This window comes from Drosophila mauritiana, chromosome 2L (genome assembly GCF_004382145.1).
Source record: "Drosophila mauritiana strain mau12 chromosome 2L, ASM438214v1, whole genome shotgun sequence".
Lineage (NCBI taxonomy): Eukaryota > Metazoa > Arthropoda > Insecta > Diptera > Drosophilidae > Drosophila > Drosophila mauritiana.
Genome location: NC_046667.1, coordinates 3562352 through 3587489, shown reverse-complemented (window position 1 = coordinate 3587489; position 25138 = coordinate 3562352). Strand labels below are relative to the sequence as shown.

Here is a 25138-nt window from a genome sequence, read left to right as displayed (position 1 = left end):
CATTTGGCTAAAAGAGGCAAAAAGGCTTCCACGGAATCCATTTGGAGGCATGTCTTCGACTACAATTTGGGAATACAATTTGGGAAAAGGCGGTGTGGCATGGTAATCGTTCTATGAAATGCCTAAATAAAATAAATGGCTAAACAGAGAGTGAAAGGAGCTGCGGCCCAAAAGGATATGGATTGGCGCTTATTCAATGTTATTTATTGGAAATGCGGTATCGTTTTTATGATATTTTATTTATTATACGGCTGTACATAAGTGGCGAATTTCTTATTTACGAGGGACATTATTTGGATCTTATTTTATTGCAAGAAATAAGTGTTTTTTCGAAGGAAGGGTAACCATTTTGTTACTTTTTTATTTACTAAACAATTTAGCTTTTAGTATAGAATATATTATAAGATCATTTGATCACATCTTTCCACTCTTGAACCAACGAAATTAATTAAAAGCGCAATTAATTTGTTTGACAGCTGAAGAAAACAGACGCCAAGCTTTTGGCTTATTGTAAGGGGGTAGAATGGGGGAATGGGGGCACAAAATGGCTGAAAGGGGGTTGGGAGAGGCAGGGGAGGCTGGCTTTTTTCTCCTTTCGTTTGTCTGATTCTGTCTGAATAATAAAAGTAATTTAATTTTAATGAAATTGTTAATACGAAAACAATTTCATTTTGCAAAAAGTTTTGCCTGCGCCAAAAGAGGAGCAGAGAGGGGTGGTGGTGGGGGGTAAAGAGAGTGAAATTGCTCGTGACAATGAGTGAACGGGAAAACAACAAACAAACAAACAGGAGTGTGAGAAAAAGAGAAGACCAAACGAGCAAACACTACGGTACAGAAAATACAAAAATGCCGTCGCAAAGCCAAACAAGAAAAGCACTGCACAAGCAAAAGAGACAGAAAGAGGGAAAGAGAAAGAGAGGGAATGCGAGAAATGAAATGCTGATGCGAAGATTTAATAAATGAAATTGGTGTGTGATTAAAAACACAAAAACCAAACGAAATCCATCTAATCAACTTTTGCTGCCGCCTCACTTTTCCTCTACGTTCTCCTCCTCCTTTTCCACAGACCCGTTTCTCCTTTTGTCCTTTCTCCCAGCTGCTATCTCTTTCCTTCTCCCAGCGACGTCGACTGCGACAGCGGCAGAGGGGTGAAAAGAGGATGAAGGAGTAGGGGAGGGGTGAAACAATACTGGGGGTGGGTGGTCTTAAGTTTGCAACGCCTTCTTGACGGAAATTCCCTACCAAAGATCCTTGGATTGTTCCAACCTTACAAAATTGTACATAAATAACCGTTTAAATTAATAAATAGTTTTAACAATATGTTACTTATTTAATGTTTAATTAATATTTTTTATTTTAAACATGTTCCAAAAAATTTCCTTTTATGTAACATAAAAGATCGGAAAATTTATTCTATCGGTTATGTACTTCTTAACAAACCTAGTATACCCTCTTACGAAACGAGTTAATAGTAAAATTTCCCTGTTTCTTATTCCCCTTTTGGGATTTTCTCTCTTCTCAGGCTCCACCCCTACATATGAGCAGAAAATGGCTCTAAAATGCCTATACATACACATATTTACATATATATGACGGCCAGTTGCTGTAAAATTCTACATCTTGCATGTATAATAAATGTAAAAAGTAATGTAAAACATAAGGTAAAAATCACTGAAATGGCAAATGGCGCTGTATTAGTTCCAGAAACCAACACTCTTTTTCATAAACAGAAAGGCGTTGTGTGCTATTAGTTCCAAAAGTATACGAGAAAAGTTGAATAAATCATGGCGTAAAGTTAATCCTGTATTGGCAATTTATAATACTAGATTAATTTAAGACCGATCTTGACCAACTTAAATGATGATTTCATTCGGCATGATTATTAAAATCATACTGCTACATCTTCTCTGAGATAACTAGCTGGGAATTTGATTATTTAACATGTGCTTATGTTATTAAACTTTACACTTTTTTAAAATTTTTATTTTTTATTTGTTTAAGCAATTAATTTGTATAAAGGATTGAATATAATATATTATTAAATTTTTTTTTATATCAACGCAAATTCATAACATTGCAACAGAAGAGAATATAATATTTTTTAATTAAAGAGAGAAAAAAGTGCTAATGTGCTCTTTATTTTAGAGTATCGAGTAGTGGTAGCGAGTAAGTTGTTTGTTCCAGTTTCAGTCTGTTGGAATTTCTCGTGGTGTGCGGTTGTTGCTTGTCGCGATCGTGCTTGGAATTGACTTTTGCGGCATTTTTATAAGGATCAATGCAACGCGTGGTTTTCCTGCGAATCTTGGCACAAGTTCTTATTAAAAGAAAAAGAAATATATGTATGGCATTGGCGTTTATCACAATAATCCACATCGCCATTTAGTTCGGCGGTTTTTCAACGACTTGTGTTTGTGTGTGCGTGCCACTTGGTTAGTTGTTGCTGCTTTCGCTAGTCGTACGATCTAGCATTTGTGCTCAATTCTGAATTCTAAAATAAAACAACAACTAGCGTTTTCCATATGTGCAACTATTTGCCTTAAAAAGCAATTAAAGCAAAGGCAGCGGCTAAAGTTGACTGAATATTAGAAAAACGTGAATTGTGAATGCAGTTTTAGTGCATTAAGCGAAGAGAGTGGAAGATAGAGCGGCTCTCTTTTAGTTTGTGATTTCAAAGTGGAAAATTATTAATTCAAATGCAGTCTGCAATTAATTGCATGGAAAATCACTTGTTTGCTGCTCGCTCGCTCTGTCTCTGTCGCACTTCAGCTGACGAAGTTTGCCTGCTAAACTTGACACTTTCCAGTCCATTTTCCAACTAATTCTTTGACTGCAGTTTTGCGTCGCATTTCCTTTCTTCGCCGATCTGCCTCTTTGCCTTTCTTTTCTCTGATTTATTTCAACAGAAGCTCAGTTGTTGTTGTAACTACTCCTCCTCCTTTTTGTTACTTGCTGCTTGTTTTTGTTGCTCGTCATGTATAATTTTTTCCAATTTGTGCGCCTTTTCATATTTTATTCTGCCGCGCTGTTTTTCTGTTTTCTGTTTCTGTCTCGCCGCCGCTTCTATTTTTAGCAACAAGTATGGCTGATGTTGTTGTTGCTGCCGCTCAAGTTAACTACGCTACGCTGGCAGAAACAACAACAAGTCAAACTATGCGGAGCGCGAGAGAGTGAACTGAAAACAAAAAGAGTGAGCGATAAAATCCGCGAGAGAGAGTACAGTGGGGCTTGACTTAAAGTATCAGATGAAGCAAGTTTTCAAATATTAACAAATCGATTGTTCTTTAATCCAATAAAATTATTAAATCGATATCAGTGAACTATTGAATACAAATAATAAAAGCTCAGTTTGGACCTATAAGTGGGGGTGCCACTGTATTTGACTCAGGTGATAACAATAACAGCGACGAGTGAGAGATCTTTCTCTCTCTCTCTCCTTCATTTCATTTCCCAATCTTTCGTGTTCGTGTTCTGCGGCTAATAGCATTTAAATTTTAATGCCCAATTTCATAGAAACGCAACGCAAGTGGAAAGACTCGAGAAAACAAAAGTGCAGGCCGTCTAAATTGATGGCGAAGTTTCGTGTGCCGCCTGCATTTCATTTATAAATATATTTTCGGCCTTAATTCTGTGCTTCCTGTGAATTAACGAGGAAACTGAAGAGTGCGCGAGCGAGAGGGCCGATCACAAATCAACAAGTGGACACGGAGAAACTTTCTTCGCAAAAGCCGGCTGATCGCAACAACAAGAAGAAAAGAGAGCGATTCTCTGCGACTGGAAGCATAACATTTACATCGCCCCTGGAATTTCTTCAGTTTTCGTCCAACATGTAAGCTCCATTTTAATATGCAATTACTGTCTGCTGTTGTCGAACAGCAGCTTATTTATTCATACTTATTGTTTATTTATGGATTTATGCCGCCTACGAACTTTGTGATTGCACAATCGTTCGGCCTTTGAATAATTTTTTTTCGCCAAGGCGCCCTTTTGTCTATATACCCATCTCTTTCGACTGCTCCAGTGCTGTCTTTTTCTGGTCCGTGCTTTGAATAAACAATTAAGACTCAGGGTCTTTAAGCCCTTTTCTGCCGAAAGTGATCGTGCCCAAAAACAGATAAGATAAATCACTAAAAGTTAGTAAAACAATATGTACACTTCCTTAATGATAAACGATCTGTAGGAAGGTTACTTCCATATCGTTTTCGAATTTTATCAAAAACTTTCACTAGTATGAGTAAATATTATATGTATTATCTGAAGTAAAAACCCTCCGCTTATCGAACCACTTCTCAAGGACATTCCAAGGATAAGTCGGGTATATCTCTATCGACAGTTTCTTGAAAACTCATTCTTTGTCCGCATTTATTGCACATTCACATTCATAGCGACTCACAGGAAACAAAGCTCAGTTGTTGTTTCAGTTACCGCTGCTCACTTTTCGCTTTGTTTGCTAGTTTATTTTTAGCATTTTGTCATAAAGTTTAACAAACAAACCAACCAGGCAACGGTGAAAAATTGCTGACACTGTGCCATTAAATTTGTATTCGATCGATTTTAGGTGTGAGGGTGTGTATAGACTCTGTTTTACAACTGCGCAGATTTCGAACGTAGAAATATATACATATTGGGTAATTATAAGGAAAGGGTTCCCTTATCGAAGGTAATTCTAGAAGTTGCACAACAACTCGTTCGAAGCGGAGTAAGAAATTTGCAAAGCCATTTGCCTGGTCTTAAATTGATTTTCTTCCAGAAACTAAGTCGCAGTTCGAAATTGGACTCTTGAAAGGTAATTCCTTCTTATCTAAGCTTCAAAGTTAAGTCGTGAATGGGGGGTATTTGGATATGGGGAATACGGAGCAGAAATGAAATTACATGCCACCATTATTGCGCTTCTGCATTTTATTTTATGATCATTAGATCTGAAATTCCATAAATCAAAAATTTGTGTGGATAGTAGTGGTAAAGCGAATCGTTTTTGCGTTTGTTTATCCGAGAAATCATTTGGCAAAGCATTTATGGCACGAAAAATAAACAATTTGTAAAAATTCAATTTTTGGGATCCATTCCACCCGAATTTTCGCAATCTTTATCCCCCCGCCATAGCAAATTAAGGTTAAGGTAGAATTTCAAGAAGCAAAATCTTGTGTAAGCTGCATATCAAATTTATGTCAAGTTGGCCAATTTTCAACAGTAAAAACGACAAAGAAAAACTCTACGCCAATCAGTTTGCAAAAAAATTAGCACCAATTTGATTTTTCATCAATGAAACTTGTTTATTTGAAAAGTGGTTTCGGCGCACAGCTGTTTTGAAGGAACGGAATGGAAGAAGAACATTCCAATCGGAGACTTTAAGAGAAAAATGCTCTTCAGATTGACGAAATTCTCTTCGCTTGGGAACTTTAACACATGACATTATATATATTTAAAGACTCCATTTTACTTTTTGAAGTTAAATTGGATTTAAGCTTTGACTTATACTAATAGGAAGACTAATTGTAATTTATTTATAAATTTTATATTTAAATTTAACCTGGTTTCCCTTATCGATATATTTTATTTCGCTGTCATCACTAACTGAAAAAGCTCTCGAGTTTTGAGCTTGCAAGTCTGTAAGCTTTTTTATCGCTGCTTACAAGTGAAAGCTTCCATTTCGGAAATGTAACGGATCAAACAAATTTGAATATAAGGAAATACAAATTTTTAAAGCAGGAAAATGTAAAAAATGTTTCTATCGTTTTTGTAACATACTAAAAAACAAGTTTTTCTGTGTATTAAAGTTACTTCCCTTCATATAATTGAAAATTTTTTTAACTCTACCAAGTCAATATCTTATTTTAAACCCTGCCCAACCCAAAGTTGCATATAGAAGTGACATAAAGCAAAACTGGGCGGGTGTTGTCTACTCAATTGTTGCTGCACTGTTGCCGCCCAAATAACCTTTCCCATCCGATTGCACCAATTAAATAAAATATATATAATTATTACCTACGCTCACTGGCGACTCTCATGACGCCTTATCAATAGCGTCAATGTCGCCAAATACAAACAAAATCCAGTGACAACAACAGTTTGTATCGGAACAATCTAATAAAAGTAAATGCAGGCCACTGAATGGATTCCGAGGGGTGGAGAAACTAAACAAAGGGGTTAAGAGTATATAAGCTAAATAAACAACATGACTCATTTTGTTTTCTTTATATGCAAGGTAAACAAAATAATGGTTAAGTAATCAATGCCATTTGTATTAATTTATATGCTAAAATCCCCTTTCGGTGCGCCACTGTGTGCCAATCAGCTCAATTAACCAGGCATGACAATAAATAATACTTCCTTTCTTTATCCACATAAAAAAATGTTATTGATTTTATTATAGATAACTGAAAGCATTTTGTACATAAATACGAATTTAACATGATATATGCATTATAAAAATTCAATAATATTTATATGGCATATTAATCTTTATCATGAAAACTTCCTCAATTTTGTTCAGTGTTTGGAAATCTTCCACGGCACTTTTGCCACGATTTCCAATTGGATTTGCATGTAAACAATTTAATAATGTTTTGATTTTTGCTTAAATCACGTCCCACGTGAAATGATGGTTGCATGCTCGACTCAATTTCCCCCTCTACATTTTCCCGCTTCTATTCCGCCTGCGTTGAGTTGATAATAATTCCAGTTCGGTTTTGTTTACATGCCCCCGTAATGCTGTTCGTAATAAATAAATCAGTTCCCCTAAACGTTTTCCGCAGCAATTTCGACCAACAGGCTTTTGTAATTATGACATAAAAAGAGAATAAGCGGCGAACAATTTGGCCATGTCGAAATTCCGCATGAGCTACAGGATATGATTTATGAAGTGATCCGCACTAAATCATCCATTGAGTGCAGTCTCGTGACTCGGAGCATAGTTAACGATATATTGCCTGGGGCTGTCAACACAGCGTATGCGTAATATTTTCTAGGAGCATGCAAATCAAGAATGACTTAGGATATTCAAATTGTGTGCTAAGTCGAGAGTTATGAGACACAAATATTTAGCGTAGGTGACTCAGCTCCTGTTTAATAGCACAATTTACCTGCGCACACCTGGCGTATACGTGATTTTTACCCAAATTGCAGTTTTCGGTTAAAAAAAATGTAACATTTAGCAGTTTTTTATGTTATTTATATCAAGCTGCAAGTGCTGCCCCCAAATTAAGATGTCAACCGCATATCCTTTAAATTACCCACGAAGCTAAGCTATCCCAACAGCCCAGGGCGGTTCATGAATATGCAAGTAGGGGATCTAGAGTAACACCAGTGCCGGTCCGTGGTGCGTGCGCCTGGAAGTACATACTTTCGATACTAGATGGTGTTATTTGCGACTTTTTGCACCGCAACGCTTTTCATTCTAGCATGCCAGCCAGCAATTAGATAACTGCCAATGCAATTTTTCCAACTCAACCCGTGTGTGTGTGTGAGTGGTGCGCTACTATTATTTTATTTGAACGATCGGCAGGCCAACGCACGAATCACAGGCGAGGCGTGGACATATTGATATGAATTTATATATGCTGGCACATAGTGTGCGTGCACCCAACTGGTTTAAGCCAAATTCCGAGTTTTAATTTAAGCGAAAACCACAAACGAATGGAACGGAACGACAAGCAAACGCTTCTGGGGTTCGGCTGGCTTTGCTTTGGGTTCACTTCGATAACCGACGACAGTCAGTCAACTATGCTATCGATAGGCTTACGATCTTACGATCGTATGTGCTTCCCAACACTCGCGGCGGAAAAACAGTTCTCGAGCGTCGCTCAGTCGATCAACAACGGAAGTCGCAGGCACGCAAACGTACATTTCGGTGATTGACAAAGTACAAAATAAGAAATCGAATAAACAAAAAATAAAAAAAGAAACGTAACAAAGCGCTTGAGAAGCAACGGCTCCAACTAATTAAACAGCGGATCGGAATCTTAACGGCTATCGGGTGTGCTTGTGCGAGTGCGTGTGTTACACTTGGTTTTGGCTCATTAAAAGTGCAAATTGTTTACGAGAATTTTGCCAGCCTCTCAAAGGTAAAACAGCCAATTTCCTTTTACGATTCTTTTTTTTTTCCTCTCGTACATCGCATCGCTCCCAGGCGGGCAATTTTCCTTACCAAGACTGTGTGTGCGTGTGTGTGTGTGGATCGATGTATTAATTAATGCCAGAGCAAAAAGGAAAAAGAAGTTCTTGGTGAAGAGTTGCTCCTGAAGACAGTCATGTGACAGGCACAACGCTCTTCAAGTCTTCAAGTGACCACCAGGCACTGAATATAAAGACAGGCAAAGAAATTAGTTAGTGTCGCTTTATGATCTATTACTATGTTTATAATGAGGGAAGTCACTGCTTCGAACGTGAAAACGCCAAACTTGGAAAAGAAAAGAAAATACTGTGCTTTCCAACTGTGTCATATTTTCTCGCTGTGTATTCAGTAGCTAGCAACTGGCACTTCGAATGGTAGAGGAGATCTGAAAAGGGGACGGTTAAATGATAGATGCACTTGTTGTGGGGTCCAGAATCCAGAGTTGTATCCATTGGTCGTCAAGTGGGTTTCCTCCGAGGAAACTAGGAGCAATGTACAAAAAAGTGTGACGGTTGATTAGCTGGTTTGATCATCGTTGGGATCATTAGGAATGCCTTAACAACTCTATATTAACGAACGGACTGCGGAGTCTAAATAAAGATGTTCGATCCATGGAAATAGCCATACGGTATCAATCCAACGAGTTTAGCATGATTGCAAGTTGGTTTTAACTTGGCTAGAAGGCAAAAGTGGCTTATTATTGGTTTTAATTTATAAACAGAGCCACTGAAATTTATTAACTTTGGTTTTTTCACACATCGTCATATCGCATCATTATTTATCCATTTTTCATTGGATTACCACATGACTGGCAAAAGTCTCGAGCAATTCGAGTGGCTCATAAGCAAAAACGGTTTGATTAGAACTTGTTTGATCACAGACCGCCGGTCTTTTGAGTTGGCATTTTTTGTTAAGAACTTTTATGGTCTTATAATTGTCTTATGCTCGAAAAAGACTGGAATTATCAGTACCATATGTAAACAAACTATTTACGAGGGTTCGGAACATGACAGAATGCCTTCTGGACTAAGAAAATGAAATTTCGGGTTGGATTGCTATTTGACTCTTTGACTTTGACCCAATTAATTATTCGAAAGGCAGCACCGAACATATTATTGCTGTTTATATTATTTTGAGTGCCCATCTGGGCTTTATTTGTGACAACTGGAGGCCTAATAGTACTTAAAATACCTTCACCGAACCTTTTTCGCCACTCAAATCAAATGCCAAATAATCCCTTCCTCAACCTTCGGTGACTCACCTCGAAATGGGACCGATTCCGAATTTTGTCAACCAGGCGGAGTTGCAATCCAGCTGTGCGAAGGCTTAATTGATTGAACGTGCGTTTCATACCAATTTTCGCCATACGCAATGTGGTATCCGTATCCGTAGTTAGAGCTCGCTTAATGCCCACTAGCCGCCTAAATCGAGTCACTAGTCTGGCCGTATCTGAATGTCTTTCGAGTGTTATCAGGCGATCAATTGCCTTCGGCATGGCGATCGATCAACCGACGTGTCGCCGGGACTAATGAACATTTGTAAGCCGAAAATAAACGATAAACAAATCGACAGAACTGAAAACTAGCCGCAAATTACTCTGAGTACAAACTTATATACACGATCCCCGACATTGGCTCGATTTTGAGGGGACTTAAATCACTTGCTTCGCTTATATTTCTTTGCAGGGGGTCTGGTCAGTCTAAAAACAGACTTCTTGCGAAATTTACGACTTTGGCTCGCGTTTCAAGTTGACATTTTATTGCATTTTTATTGATTGTTTGTATTGCACAAACGAAGCAACGAAATTCGAAAATTGAAATTGAAAATAAGTTGAATAATTGCACGCTAACGGCGTAAATGGAATTGAATGGAGTGAAATGGATTGGAATGAATTCCGGCCGAGAATCAATTTATATATGTTCGCTTCGCATATCTAGTAGAAATCCGGAGAATTCTTGTTTCAATTTGGAGCGGCTTCTTGTGAGTTTGTTTGTTCGCGTTTTGAGGAAGCGCCGGGCACTCACCAGTAATTGAAACCTATAATTATGGCAGTCTCGTAGCAAACATACATACATATATGTATTCAGAAGATGGCATTTCCAAATACGGCTGACATAACTCTCAATTGATGTCTCAATACGAGGGAAAGATCGTCATTGGCTGACTAACCGCTTAATTATGTTTAAATGTTTAAACGATTCGAATGAGGCGCATTTTTGGCATGCCCATTAAGTTGATGTTGCTATTTGTTGCTACCGGTGTTTAACATGCTGTCTCCGCCTGTCACTCATGCCCACTTCTATGCCCGTCTCTTTCGCCCCGCCCTGTTGCCGTCTCTCTCGCTGATTGACAGCCGGGACATTCGGAATATTTGTTTGGGATCTCCTGATGATCGCAAATGTCACTTTTGATTAGCAACGACGACAATGAGCACAATTTGCCATGGGGCCAAGCTGAACGTTCGGGAAAAGCGATTTAAATGCTGATCACTGCGATTGACTTTGATGGATCGCAGAGCTCAAGGATGCAAGATGTCTGATTTAACTTGGTCTCAATTAAGGATTCAAATCGAGGCATCCACCATTCCATTGCAATTTTTATTTATCAGGGAGTAGTGAGTCAATGACTTTTAGTTAATATGTTTAATATCAACAGGATAAATGGAGTTCACTTAACTCAACACTTTACCAGCAGCTAAATATCTCACAGATATCCATCTCTTCTGCTGCTCAAAATATTAGTAGATACCGATCTATGTAAATTTGCTGGCCAACAGCTTTAATTGTAGACTGCTCACAACCTGTATCCTTATCTGCGATCATAATGACACACTAATTGCGCTATCTGCCATCGTGAGTTGTTGCAAACTCGCAATTCGCATGGCCAGTCACGCCGAGGCGCAGAACTTCCCTAAATGGCCAGCGATACGATGCTATATATAATATGCAAAGACCTCCCTACAATTACTCATTATTTTTAAAGCAATATATTTATATTCGCTGCGGGCGTGTGGTTGACTCGGCTTTGGCCTGTTATCAGAGGCATGAATGAACTCGCGATCGATCGATGTTAATACCCTCCATCGAAAAAGCGAGTTGACATTTGGAAGATTTCGGGTTTCGTGCTGCCGTTTAATAAATGTTTTCATAATACTAATTAAAATTAAACAAGAACCTGTTCGCCAGTGTTGCCACCGAAGCGAAAATCATTTAAATGACAATAAAAGCATAAAATCGTTTAAAATATTACGTATACGCCTCGTCTGTCTCCTGCTGTCTTATTGCTTATTTATGCGCCCGAGATGGAAACAAATTGCACTCGTAATTGCGCTTAAGTGGCCCAAAAGCTGCCTTCGATCACGAGCAGCGAATTCATTGAAAACCCATCGAGCAGACGAGACAAATATGCGGGGAACTACGATGATGATGATGATTTTGAGTGGCCCATCAATTGTGTTCTATAAATAAAGAAATACCCACAGACAGCACCATTCCATCCTCAATTGTCTCAATTCGTTGTGTCAGTGTTTCAATATTTCTCCATTTCGCTATTTCGGTGTGATGTAGATCTACAATTGCATTTAGCAAATTTGCGGGTAATTACAGATCGATAATTGCCCGCACTTTGAGGGCGTCCGCCTGGAGTTCCGACCCACCACCCACCACCCCCACCTGAATGTCGTTTGGCATTGTTTATGGAGTGTCGGCGTATAAATAGCACGGCATACAAATCGCACATTAATCGGCAGTGCGATCATTAACATGCTAATGGCCGTCTAAAGCGATCGTTTTCGCTGTAATCGAAGTCAAGAATTCTCAGATCCACTTGGATGAGTCCAGAATCGAGCTACTTGAACAAATGATCGCCGAACTATGTGGACTTGAACGGGTTTCTAAACGGATCTTTGTCTTTTTTTCCGAAGGCTTTTTTGGCATGCTGCTTAAACGATCAGCGTTTTTATGGCCATAAAACTTGTTCATATCTTAAAAAAATAACTTAATTTTTTTTATGTGCCCAATTTGTCTTCCCATTCTTAAGCCAGGAAATATATGTTTATACTTTATTAGATTTAATTTATATATTTGTTCTCACTTCTGGCAGATGCTAGTTTTTGGGCAGATCATAATTAAGTGCTGCATGACACGCATTTATATTAATGTTTATGCATTTTAGTTCTTCTTGATTAACTTTGCAATAACAATAAAAAGCCAAGCTTACATCTACTGTGCAATATTGAAGCGTTCTCTTAACCAGTCAGGTTGATCTTGTTCGGCAGCTTTTCGTTTACTTTCGGCCATGCTCAACCGCAAAATAATTTTGGTAGCTGTTCTTCAGTTAACCCACTCGGTGTACCCAAGTGATCGTCCCACTTGCGAATTTCGACTGCTTTTTCTATGAAGTGGAAAGCGAAACCAGCCACACTTGTTTATAGGGTTTCTGTGTGCTTTGTTTATAAGTTGGCCAGGCCATGTTTAACTTTAGATGGATTTATTTTTAGCCCGCTCATTCCACTTGAATTATTGTCTAAACGTGTCCGAAAACAATGGCCAAGGCAACGCAAATATGTAAATAATAAAAAAATGTGCCAGCTTCGCTTTTGCTATTTGGAATTCTTTCACAAAGCGTCGACAATTTGTCGGCTGTCTTATCTTGAAGGGCTTAAGGCGTGTCGGTGCCCAAAAAACAGAAAAAAAACCACAAAACGGCGAAGACATTGTCAAGTTGTCCAACAAGTTGTGTATCCAGGGGAAATGATAACCGAATTTTGTTGAATATTGTGATAATTGTTGCCAGCCATGGGAATTTGGGCAAGCATGTGTACACTGGGAAAAACACTATTTTATATGATTTATTTGATTAAAACTTTGTTCTTAGTGTAAAAGCTTTGTTTTGTTTGCTAGGAATTGCCCTGCATAAATTGTTAATTTAACAATCGTGTTAAACCATCGATCGTAAATCAGTTCAATTCGACTGATTAGCCAGCGATTAGATTTCATAATAGCCTGATTGGCACTCTGTCTCAATGTGATTCATGTTTACAATATTATTATAATATTATAAAAGTCGCACGCAGAAAACTTTCAATGGAAAATAGATAATATTTCTGTTTTGTTTATTGCGGGTTGTATTTTATTATCTGCCTAGCATGTTTTGCTGTATATTTATTATTCGTTTTATTTATGCACTCTTTGGTTTATTATTTTGTAGGGCTCCCAACGCCTGTCTGATTGAGTTTTCCGTGGCGGCTGTTGATCAGGAAAGCCGCCTGGATGCGTTTCTGCTTTGATCGGCTGTGCTTCGCAACCAAGCGGCCAGCCCAAAACTCCAACAGCAATGCACCACACAGCAGCGGCACTGTAGATGCACCACCACGTCCAGCGGATGTAGATGTAGCCACTGTCCCAGTAGCACCACAATCACCACCACCACAACAGCCAGTTAGTAATCTGTTCTATGCCGACTACCAGAAGCTGCAGCCGGCGATAATCGATCGGGACTGGGAGCGGGACAGAGATACAGACACAGATACCAAGAGCGAGGCCAAGCCACCGGACATTGGGGAGCACATAGAACCCGTAGAGCAGCAGAGACAGATACACACACAGATACAGTCGCCGGCAGAGATACAGATACAGATACCCCCGCCGCCCCCTGCCCAATCGATACAGCAGCGCTATCGCCGGCACAGCAGTGCCGAAGATCGCAATCTGAACACGAGGCGAAACGATTCGAATACTACGGAGGCGTTACGAAAAGCAGCCAGTATGCAGCAGGAGCCGAACGCCAACTATCAGTTCCCAACCGACTTGGGTCTGGTGAGCATCGTCAACAATAATAATAACACAAACACCCATCCGAGTGGATCCAACAGCGGCAGCAACAACAACAGCAATATCAACAATAATCTGGTGGGTGGCATTGTGACCTTGCCGGCGGCTGGTGGTCTCATAGGTCTGGAGCATACGGCGTCGGGTCTGCGACTGATACCAGCACCGCCTACCCACTCGGATGTGCTGACCCACACGCTGATCTATGGCACACCGCCCTCGGGCGCCCAGCAATTGAACCAGGATCCCCGAACCCTTCTGCACCAACAGGAGCTGCAGCTGCAGCAGCGCTATCAGCAATTGCAGCAGCTTCAGGCGCAGACGCAGGGCCTGTACACCAGCCAAGGAAGTCCGGTGCTGTATCACCAACCCAGTCCGGGATCGAGTCAACCGGTGGCGATACCCGGAGCCACTTGCCATTCGCCCACGCAACTGCAGCCGCCCACCACGCTGAACCTGCAGCAGCAGATGCAGAGTCTGCGGATCTCGGGATGCACGCCCAGCGGTTCGGGTGGCTCGGCCACGCCCTCGCCGGTGGGCCTGGTGGATCCGAACTTCATAGTGAGCAACTATGTGGCCGCCTCGCCGCAGGAGGAGCGCTTCATTCAGATCATTCAGGCCAAGGAGCTCAAGATACAGGAAATGCAAAGGGCCCTCCAGTTCAAGGACAACGAAATAGCCGAGCTCAAGTCCCACTTGGACAAATTCCAGAGTGTGTTCCCCTTCAGCCGCAGCAGTGCGGCAGGATGTGCGGGCACGGCCGGAGCATCGGGATCTGGAGCCGGCGGAAGTGGCGGCAGTGGTCCCAGCACCGCCACAGGTGCCACCCGCAAGTCGGGTCAGAACTTCCAGAGGCAGAGGGCATTGGGTATCTCCGCCGAGCCACAGAGCGAGTCCTCACTGCTCCTCGAGCACGTCAGCTTTCCCAAATACGACAAGGATGAGCGGTGAGTGGGCAATATGCTGCTTTAACTCATTTATTCATAAAAGGGTTTATGTATTATTCATCCAAACATTGTACATATTGATATTTGTTTACATTATGATGCTCAGCAACATGGCGCGTGATCAGTGATACTATGTAAATGTAATCATTACTTTCACCTTGTGTGCTTAGTATTTCCCTGCCTTTTATCGTATATTATTATATTCTAATCAAAGGCTTAAGTAAGCATGTTTGCTTTACTCCAAGAGAGAGTTTTGACAGTTTGGCTTGTAGAAACCAAAACACTTTGGCTCTCCTTGCACAGTAGAATCAGAAGAAACCTAATCGCGCCGCCCAGATTAGCCCTGCATTATAGCGATCCCAATACGGATGTACAAAGTTTACACTAGATGCTACATAGCCGGAACGATAACGATCGGAATCGGCGTCATTGCGCCGATCTTAATCATATATTGGGAGCAGCGCCCTGTCGCCTGTCGTCGGTTGCTTGTGTCGCCTGCCACAAAATGCGTTTATTAAAATTGAGTTGGGGTGACAGGCGGGGTTGCACCAGCCACCACCACCCACCTCCCCTTGCCAATCCGCCCAATGGCCTTGGGCAGTGTCAGTACTCGGATATAAAAGTCCGTATGAAATTATAAGCCACATATATGATTTGCAACCCACAAAGAGGCTGCCAATTGGCAGCCAACTCACGCTACGTTGCGACACATTCGTTTCATTCTGTGGGGAACTTTTTAAGACACTTTTTTTTGTGTGTGTATTTTTCGATCATGCAAAATTCGTTGCAGTCACTCCGAACTACATACCTATATACCCATATAATCAAGCGAGTATAAAATTAAATCTGCGAAAATGCGTGGGCGGATCTGTCGGCTCCGCGCTTTTCACACTTTGGCTGCCCACTGGAAGTCGTTGCTCTTGGCCAGCTTTCCCCACTTTGTCTGCTGAAAAACATAAGAAAACATAAATATTTATTCTCTGGCTATGTGGCGCTGTTTCCTGAATGCCTTTCAATAAAACACTGGGGCATGTGCGATCACAGATCATTTAAATGGCGACACGCGCTGTCCAAAAACCGCTGATCCACATTTCTGACTAATTTTTATGAGCTATAACTTAATTTTATAGTGTTTTGTGTGCTATCAGAGATATTTATTTTTTATACGCGAAAAATTCCATTTAAAATATTTTCCACGATTTTCCCATCGTTGGGGATAAGCTGAAATAAATATATTTAAATTATCATTGCGTTTGGCATAAACAAACAAATGTATATTTCCTATTTTAAATGGGTTTTTTTTTTAAAGAATGGAAAGCTTTGTGTTAAGAATAGGCGAACACTTGGAGGTTTTCTAAAAATAACCATTTCTTCTTTTGTGATTTTATTTAAACAAACAATTAAACAGGGAGTTCAAGGCTACGCCATAAAATAGGAATATTAAAAAATAAAATAAAGTGAAAAAGATACTTGCTTAGATCATAGCGTTACTATTGCTGTAATCTCAAAGACCTGAATGTCAAAATTATATGCGGTATACATTTATTTCTTATATTTATCTTCAGTTTTTACACGGAGCTGGTTTAGATTAATCTGAATCGGACGCTAAGTAATGCGGCAAATTTGTTTAAATCGGCCATTTTTATGACCCCAAGCTGTTGACACAATCACAAAAAATCGCCGGCAAATTCGCGAAATTCAATTGCATTCAAACATTTTACTGGCCAAAATGGTTGGGAGAGGGGGCGAGAAGGGGTCCCATAGACTTTGCATTTCGGAGCCGGCCAATTGAGGTCCATTTTATCTCTGACCAAAATCTGTGCCGACGGCGACGCTTGTGTGTGCAACAGGACATTTTTTGACACTTGCATGGCATAAATCAAAAGCGCCATAGGCCTCCACCTCGGCTTTATATATGTATATATATCTGAGAGATCGGGATTGAGACTGAGGTTGGTCCGAGTACTTTTGTGGCCATTTACACCACGCAACTGTCGCTTGTTGGCTTTCAACGGGGCCATCTAATAAATAATGCCAGAAAATTGTGCGAAATCGCCACCACAGTGGAGTTTCCAGGGGGGTGGCGTCATGTGGGCAGTGGCGTGCCTGGCAGGGGGTATTTTGTTAGAACTTGCTACATGTTGCACATACATGTGTCCACGGTCAAGATGGCAAGCAAACAGTTTGTGGGTCAGGCAATTATAATGCTAATTAGAGCAGTGCTAGATTGAGAGAATAATAAACTGCTATTGAAGTATTTAGATGATCGTGTACATATGAAATGAGCCTTTTTCTTTAGCTTATTAATTAATGTAGCTAAATAATTGCAGTTTTAGAAGCTGTTAGCATGTAATAAATCAATAGAAAATACAAAAATTAGACACTCACATTTTTAGACAAGGAAAACCCAAACTGAAGTCAGTCATTATGCACTTATAACGGCAGCCAGCTACTAACTATTATTTAATTTGTATAACAACATCAAATTGGCGTGCAGAGATTTTCTTTTCGCAGCCGAATCCCGATAAGTCTCCACCCCTTTGCCAAACATGCCTTGATTGCCATCTCACAGATAGTTAACCGTCTCACACATGGATATACACATGTGTACACAGATATAGATTGAGCCAAAAATCAAGCCCCACCCAAAATAGCTCACTTTGCCGCTTCCATTGGCGCTGGCTTCTATGCGCAATTTCCATTTTCAATTCCCCCGCCGAGACGCCAGTTGGCTTTTATTGTCAACTGCTCTTAGCCGCTAAGTATTTGCACTTTCAATTTGGTTTGCCAGTCAGCCGCCAACTGAACGCACCCGCATCCGCAGGAGATCTCTCTGGGGACAGACTCCGCGTATTTCTGAGGTGCAGCCAATTTCATTCCATGCCTTGGCACACATTTCAAATTCAATTTACGCACGAATATAGCCATATGAATGGTTATAGCTTCCGACAACTGGAACGCTCGAGCGATCCGGCCCGTAGGTCTAATTGAAGCTATTAATTGTTTTGGCTCGTACACGCAGTGGCACCACTGGCAGCACTTGCAACACTCGCACCACTGGCACCACCGCCATTGTGCCACGCATGTGCGTGGTGCTGCAGCCAAAGAAAATGTTAATTTAGGCATATAAAAAGTGCTCCGCTGGCAAAACCCCACGGGGCTGACACCATCGAGCGACCCACCGCCTCGGGCGACTCGTCTACACTCGAAAAATATGTTATAAAAAAGGATTTAAATCAACAGTCCAGAATTGTCATTATAAGATATTTGCCAACGAATTGCTCAAGATTGGGATTGTGCTATGATTTGTATGGTTTTATGAATGTCCTCAAGCAAGGATATTCTTATACATATCACATCTCAATTTCTCTGAGTGTGTGCGCCTCCTTTCAACTCCATTATTAAAACTAGTTTCGATTTGTGGGGCGCTGAAATCTAATACTTCACCATGCCAGAAAACTATCCATGTTAGTACAGATTGCCGCTTCCCAGACTCACTGGTCGTGACTAGGGTATCGATTAGACATGATTCGGTTTTTTTTTCGCATTTTATTATTTTTCATTAAATTTTAATTGTGAGTGTTATGCGGTGTACCCGAAAATACCGCAAAGATACATGACTACCCGCCAAACGGGCGCCACAGGTGTCGGAGTCTGGGTGTAGCTGTCGGCTTCGGCCAAATGTCCCCACTCCATCGAACCGAACCAAGCCAACTCATCACCACATTTTGGGGCAATCAGGTAGCTGGTGGTTTCACCCAACTCAGACTGCCGCCAAAATCGAGGCTTACAAATTGGCCCCCAACCCCATTGACGACAGCCAGGGCAACGCCTTCGTGATTAACTTGATCATTGATCAGAGATTGGTGGGGCCATTTATGAAAAATACATTTTAAATCATAAAAAAATGTTTTTTTATCCAGAAAACATACTTATCACATTTAACTAACATCAATCCCTTTCATCGTAGTTTCTCCCTAGTATTTTTAGTATTTTAAATCACACAAAATGTTGGCCACACTGTCAGTGCTCTGGCTAGCTTTAATTAATCACCCAGGTATCAGCATTGGCTTCCAATTTTATCCGATCCACTGCTTCTATTCCCATTACTGTTTCTCTGGCCCGGCCGAGTTGTCAAGTTCGCTGACAGATAAAGTCATTTGACATTTACAGGCATTGCCGACATGGCATAGCATGGCATGGTATGGATCCCCACTCCCCCAAAATAGCCAATCTACCCCACTCCCCAGCCGAAGCATACAATTTTGAAATTTGTATTAATTTCATATCGCTCGATTGCGCGCATGCCAACATCCATCGGCATTGGGCTCCAAAAACAACCGAAAAATTTTGGTGGCACAACTTGTTGCGCGGCTTGTAAGCCAAACTGGCCAACCAGATAAAACGATTTATATGTGTCAGTCGGAAAATTAATTGGACTCTTGCCTTTGCTCATTTCATTGGCAGTCTCTTGCCATTTTCAATATCCACAACTAATTGCATTTATATACCGTTTTGCAGCTCCCGTGAACTTATCAAGGCTGCCATATTGGATAATGATTTCATGAAGAATCTGGATCTGACGCAGATCCGCGAGATCGTCGACTGCATGTACCCGGTCAAGTATCCAGCCAAGAATCTGATCATCAAGGAGGGAGATGTCGGAAGCATCGTTTATGTCATGGAAGGTGAGTTGAAGCTCCAAGCACTTGTGATGTATCTTTCTTTTGGTTAGCAATTCTAGTTTCTGAAAAATAGTTAAATACATTAGGGATATGCATAAATTTATATTAAATCAATTTTGAGTACAAAGATATTTTCTGTGGCATTGTTAAGCAGTGCCTTTTAGCTAATACTTTATATCGAACATGCAGCCAAAAAGTATGCTAACATATTTGGTTAGAAATGCAACCGAGCAGGTGTAGAATGCATGTAAAATGTGTATCTGTATGTGCAAATTTTTATAAGTCTCTAGGTTTAATGACACAATGATATTTAATCAAGATATTTATTTAGTTAATATAACAAACTATTTAATTAAATTCAAGTAATCGACATCTGAAATATTATCCACTAATTCCTAATGAACTGTATTACTAGACTGATATTTTTCAACACTTGCATTTAGTAAAATATTTTCTGTATCCTTGCAAATACCTAAACATATGCGTTCACCTTGCCCCGCCAAGATCGTGCAACAAGTTGGCGCAGATAAGCAGCTACTCCTTGGGCTTGGTTAGTTGCACGTGCGGCCTTTGGCCAGATGTGGAATGCCTCAGTTGTGGGCTGGGATTGGAACTTAGTTATGTGCGATAAAAGGGGTTTTCGGGGGGACTGTGTCACACCCACGCCGCCAGAAGAAGAAGAGAAGTTCAGAGTCTCGCCTTGCAGCGAAATGTCAGCAACTGACTGTCGATTAGAGCGAACAATGGCCAAGAAGCGGGTTTTCCTTTCAGTTTTCGCTTAGCATTTTGTTTAATAGTTTTTTGCACGTTTTTCTGCGTTTTTCTTGGGCCCGTTTTTTATTTCAGGGTGTGCTACTACGGGCCTTTTGACTTCAGCCTCATGGCTAATTGTTGCTTTAAATATTTGCTCGAGCTGGGTTCGGTTTCGCATCAGCTCTGTGTACCTTTCGTGTTAATTTGGTCGCCGACTTAATTTACGTACTAGCATTAGCATTTTAATTGCGCGCTGGAGAAAAGTAACAACAATAATAATGATAATCAACAGTCGAATTATGCATTCGCAAGATGGCAAGATGAATCGGAGAAGAGGATGCTTCCTCAATCTTGCAACATCATCGTCTGGGATTTTCGCTTCCTTAACCTGAAGCACCAATGTCCGCTACTCGAAACCGATGAGCAGATGTCACGGCATCTGTCTATATATCATATAGCCCCGCACATATGATACTGCAGCGAGAGAGAAAATCAGAGAGGATTCGTATGATCGAAAAACCGCTTACAGCAGATGTTTACGAGATCTGCAAGGTTTCGGCCTTGCTCATTGTGCGAATGCCCTGTAAAACGCATACGAGATAAGAAAGGAGGAAGTATTTATAATATAATACCCTACTGATAAACAGTCCAATCTCGAGGGATGTCTGATTTGTTTTGAAACTTTGCTCTGATTACCAAATCGAAAAATATATTTTATATAAATGCAGACTTGATTAGGCAACAGTTTAATGCGCGTCGCCTCTGAGGTCACTGGACCTCGGGATCTATAATTATTTCTGCACGTTCATTGTTCCATTTCTGAATTGTTACGTTTTCCAGATGATAACGTTCGAATCTCTTTTGTTTCGCGTAGCGAATTGGCCTGTCACTTAGGACCAAACCAGTTCGCCGGTTTGGCACTGTAAAGATACACTGCGAGAAAAAAATTGAATGGTTCAATGTGTCGAAGATTACCAGATATTTGGATATTTAAAAAAGGACAAATTTATTTTCTCAGGTTGCAAATGACTTTATTCAGACTTAGTTACCAAGTTTATATGGTCTCACATCATAAAATTTAATTACGATGATCTAAGCTTGGTGCAACTTATTTCTTCAGTGCACAGCACTTGCTTTTGTTCAGCTCTTCACTTGTATGTGTGGGTATTTTCGCTCTCCCCGACACACATACACACACACATATTCCCCAATCTCTGGGGCTCTCGCCCACAAACAAACAAAACGTGCTCAGCTGTCTCCACTATCTGTACCTGTATCTGTCTCTGTTCTGCTCTCTCAGCCGATCGCTCAGTTGGAAATGAGAATGAGTAATGCTCCAGTGTTTCGAATCCCCGATCTTCGGGCAATTCGTCATTCGTCCGGCAGGCGGCGTAGCGAGAAAACGTGTGTGGCGCATGCGCATGCGCTCGGTTGCGAAAAGTGCACCTGGATTTGAAATTTAGCCACAAGAATAACAGAAATCAAAACTCCCCCACTTCGTGTTTGGCCATTTCTTCGGCTGGCCTGTCGTGATTTCCAATTCGCTCTCGTGTGTGTTTAACGGTATTATATAGCATTTTGCATATGGCAACCGCTGCCAGTGAATTAATAATAAAAGCCACAAACCGAACAATTACAATGCCTTGCGCATATGCCTTTGAGCTATTTCCAACAATAATGCTTGCATAAATAGCAGCTCTGGTTGCTGTTCTAAATAGCAAGTAAACAAAACCGCACAATTTTCCCATGCTCGGTTTTTCCGCTCGGCTGTAATTATGTTGAAAGAGATCGGCGGCAAACGCTTCGTGTTAATTTCTTTGAACTGCTCGCAAATTCTTGGAATAAAGTGAATTAAAAGTGAAAGTGAATTCTTTAAGCACTCGCATTAAGTGAAGGAAATAAGCTAAAACACCCACGGACTTGAAGAGAATGAGACGCAGAAACGGAGACTTGGATTTTGCTCTTTTTCTCGAATTGAACGCAAAGATCACTTGAAGAATTCCGGTTTGTGGTTTTCCTGTGCAGCTGTTGTTGTTGTTGTTGTTGTTTTGGTTGCTGTTACTGCCCCGCTGATTTGTATGTGTATTATGTCCCGGTCATTGGTCCGACGTAAAGAGCCAAAAAACAAAAATCGGCAATAATGGTGTAGAAATACAGACATTATAAACCGTATAATGCCAAATGTCACTGCTGCGACTCGATCGTGCAAGAATGTGAGAACACAAATCGTACACAGAATCTGATATGGCCCCAGAAATGAAAGAAATCCACTGGAAGTGCGAAAGAATGTGGAAAATTAAATTAAATATTGCTAGAAACATAAAACAGAAAAGAAATAGCCCGAAATTTAGAAATCGTGCGAAGAAGTCGCAGAGTCAAAAGCCAAAACGATGGTGGTGATCATGGCGAGGGAGAGGCAACTAGGCATCTGTGCTAATGTCATGCCCTGGAACCGGGTCTCCACCTGTCATTTGGCTTCTTCTCTCGTCATCTTCCCAACTTGGCAGGGGCATCTAGGGGGCTCAGACCGGTCGGAACTCGGAGGGGCACTCTCACTTTCCAGCGACCCAACGAGTTTTGCATTCGCCTTTTGACATGCCAAATGAACTGGCTTCGCTTGGGCGCTCAAATAAGATTGTGTAATAGACGAAAAGTGGAAAATGATGGCTCGCGGGAAGTGGATCACAAAATCATTGGGAAACTTGGCTCTGAATTGGTCAAAATTATATCGTTCCGAAGTGGTTTATAATTGAACCTAAACAAGTGGAACGAATTCGGTAGCTTCTTGATGCTGGGTCTTAGTTAATTTTCAGCACTCAAACCAGTTCATGTTTTTCTTTTTAAGAAAAGAGATGAGCTAAATACCCAATTAAAAAGATGCCCAGCAGCATTTTAGTATTGATTAATCGAAAGTTAATGATGCAAGTCTATTAAGACGTTTCCATGAAGTTTGCTTATATATACGTTCATATATTTCCACGTACGAGAAAGTGGCTGTTTTCAGAATCTCTGTGGCATTCCCCAATGATCTTAAATCTAATCAGTAACTCGAACGCTAGTCAGTGTTGAGAACCCTATAGATCACTTTAGAATCTAGTTTGTCAGCTTTATCGCTGTTTTAATTACACTTGCAAAATAAACAGAAGGAATAGTGCTTTGCGAAATCGATCTGTCCCGTTTGGCTGATTCTGAATCTCGATTCCCTCGCGATCTTGCTTGACTACAATCTAAATTGTATACACAAAAGATCTTTCGGACCTCTGATCTTGCCTCCCTCTTCCATCCAGCTTGGATAACTTTCTTTATAGCCATCATTCATTAGCATAGACAAACAAAAGAAACGTCAACTGAGCTATGGCCATAAATTATTATTATGATGATTTTTGAGCTCCAATGTGTGTGCCAAAATGCGGTCATGTTGGTAAAAAAATGAAGCAGAAGTAAACCAAAACGAATGACTAAGCCAATGGCAATTTTGTCTTGCCTTAATTGTCAGCCAAAAGGGCGGACCAAAAAGTAAATTACGAGCTGTCATGCAAAACCGAAAATGACTTGGACTCGGACTCGATCTCATTCCGAATCCGAATCGGAATCCGCTGCCCTTGGCACACAAGCCAAAGTCTGTGACTAACTTCGCCTTAATCGAGGCTTCCAAAAACCCTGCTCCGGAGATCCGTTAACTTCTATAAATAGCTGCTTCAGAAAAGCCAAGTGGACAAGACACACTGTACAAAAACAGGAGATTTACCAATCAATTACAATCAATAACCATTAGTTTGGGTATTTTTCCCATGAGCAGCGCCAATTACAAAATGCTATTTTCCTACAATTACGTTCAATGATAAGTGAACCTGAATGGTTGCTAAGATTTCAAAGATTTTTCTACAGTGCACGAGCTGTTTAAATTCTTGTTTCCTCCGCTCTGCGATTGTATTCAAATCGGCGAATCAGACACCGGCTGACCTTGCCAACACTCGACATCCAACAACCATTAATACTTGAAGCCAGTCTCTGGGCGAAGTTGCAAAATGTCTGCAGTTTCAATTTGTACACATTTTTTCACCATTTACTTTTATAATTTGTGTTTTGGGGTGCTCAGCTGGGCTTGACGGATTTCCGCATTTTTAAAAGCCTGCAAACCTCGACCCCGCTGAACTCGTGGAGCCCCAAGCTTGGCGGGCCATAGCTTTCCACACTTATTTTGTGGAAAACTCGGCCCTTTATGAGGGTTAAGTGCAGTGCAGCTCATGCCAAGAAAATCTCTTTCGAATCGCGTAAAAAATTCCATATAAATAGTGTTTGCATGAAGTTTTTGTTAGCTGGAATACTGAATCTCTGCCACCCGTTATCACGACTAAAAGCCGAGGCACGAGTTGTTTTCACAGGGAAAACAGCGTAGTAGTGATAACAGAGTTCTCGGGTCTCCCGATTTATCTCGCCCGCTACTCTTACGTAAATAAGTATCTGTGAACGCGGCAATTTGTTTGCCATTAGCTGCGAGAATAGTTCAACAACACCGATGTTTACTGTTTGATTGATCATATTCAAGGTGCCACAAATGATCTTTGTTGATTGTTTGTCTTCGCCGCTGGTAATTGTTGTTTGTCTAGTCATCGTTTCCGATTGTGCGTAGTCGTGACAATCGAGTGTTTTCAGCCGTATCTTTGTTCGTGTATTTATAAAGCGGGTTCCCTGCACATGTGCTATATGCCATGTTTTTTATGGAAATTTATTAGCTGACTTTAAAGAGAATTAGTTTGGCATGTGATCTTGCTCTTCTGACGCATTTGTATTTATGAAAATGCTAATAGCAGG

General features: G+C 40.7%; 1 protein-coding gene across 3 annotated transcripts in view; it reads left to right on the top strand.

The window, feature by feature from the left end:
• The first annotated feature begins 2203 nt into the window (after positions 1–2203).
• The window catches only part of LOC117150979 (cGMP-dependent protein kinase, isozyme 2 forms cD4/T1/T3A/T3B), a 29531-nt gene continuing 6596 nt past the window's right edge, over positions 2204–25138 (top strand). Inside the window, exons 1-4 of one of the 3 annotated variants that reach the window (XM_033318171.1) lie at positions 2204–2339; positions 3511–3826; positions 13319–14885; positions 19407–19573. In XM_033318171.1, the coding sequence (XP_033174062.1) occupies positions 13381–14885; positions 19407–19573 (1672 nt within the window). In that variant the 5' untranslated portion in view covers positions 2204–2339; positions 3511–3826; positions 13319–13380. Of the gene's footprint in view, positions 2430–3510; positions 3827–13318; positions 14886–19406; positions 19574–21694; positions 22328–25138 lie in introns of those variants that run through there. The other 2 variants (XM_033318170.1, XM_033318172.1) reach the window with 2 other exon arrangements.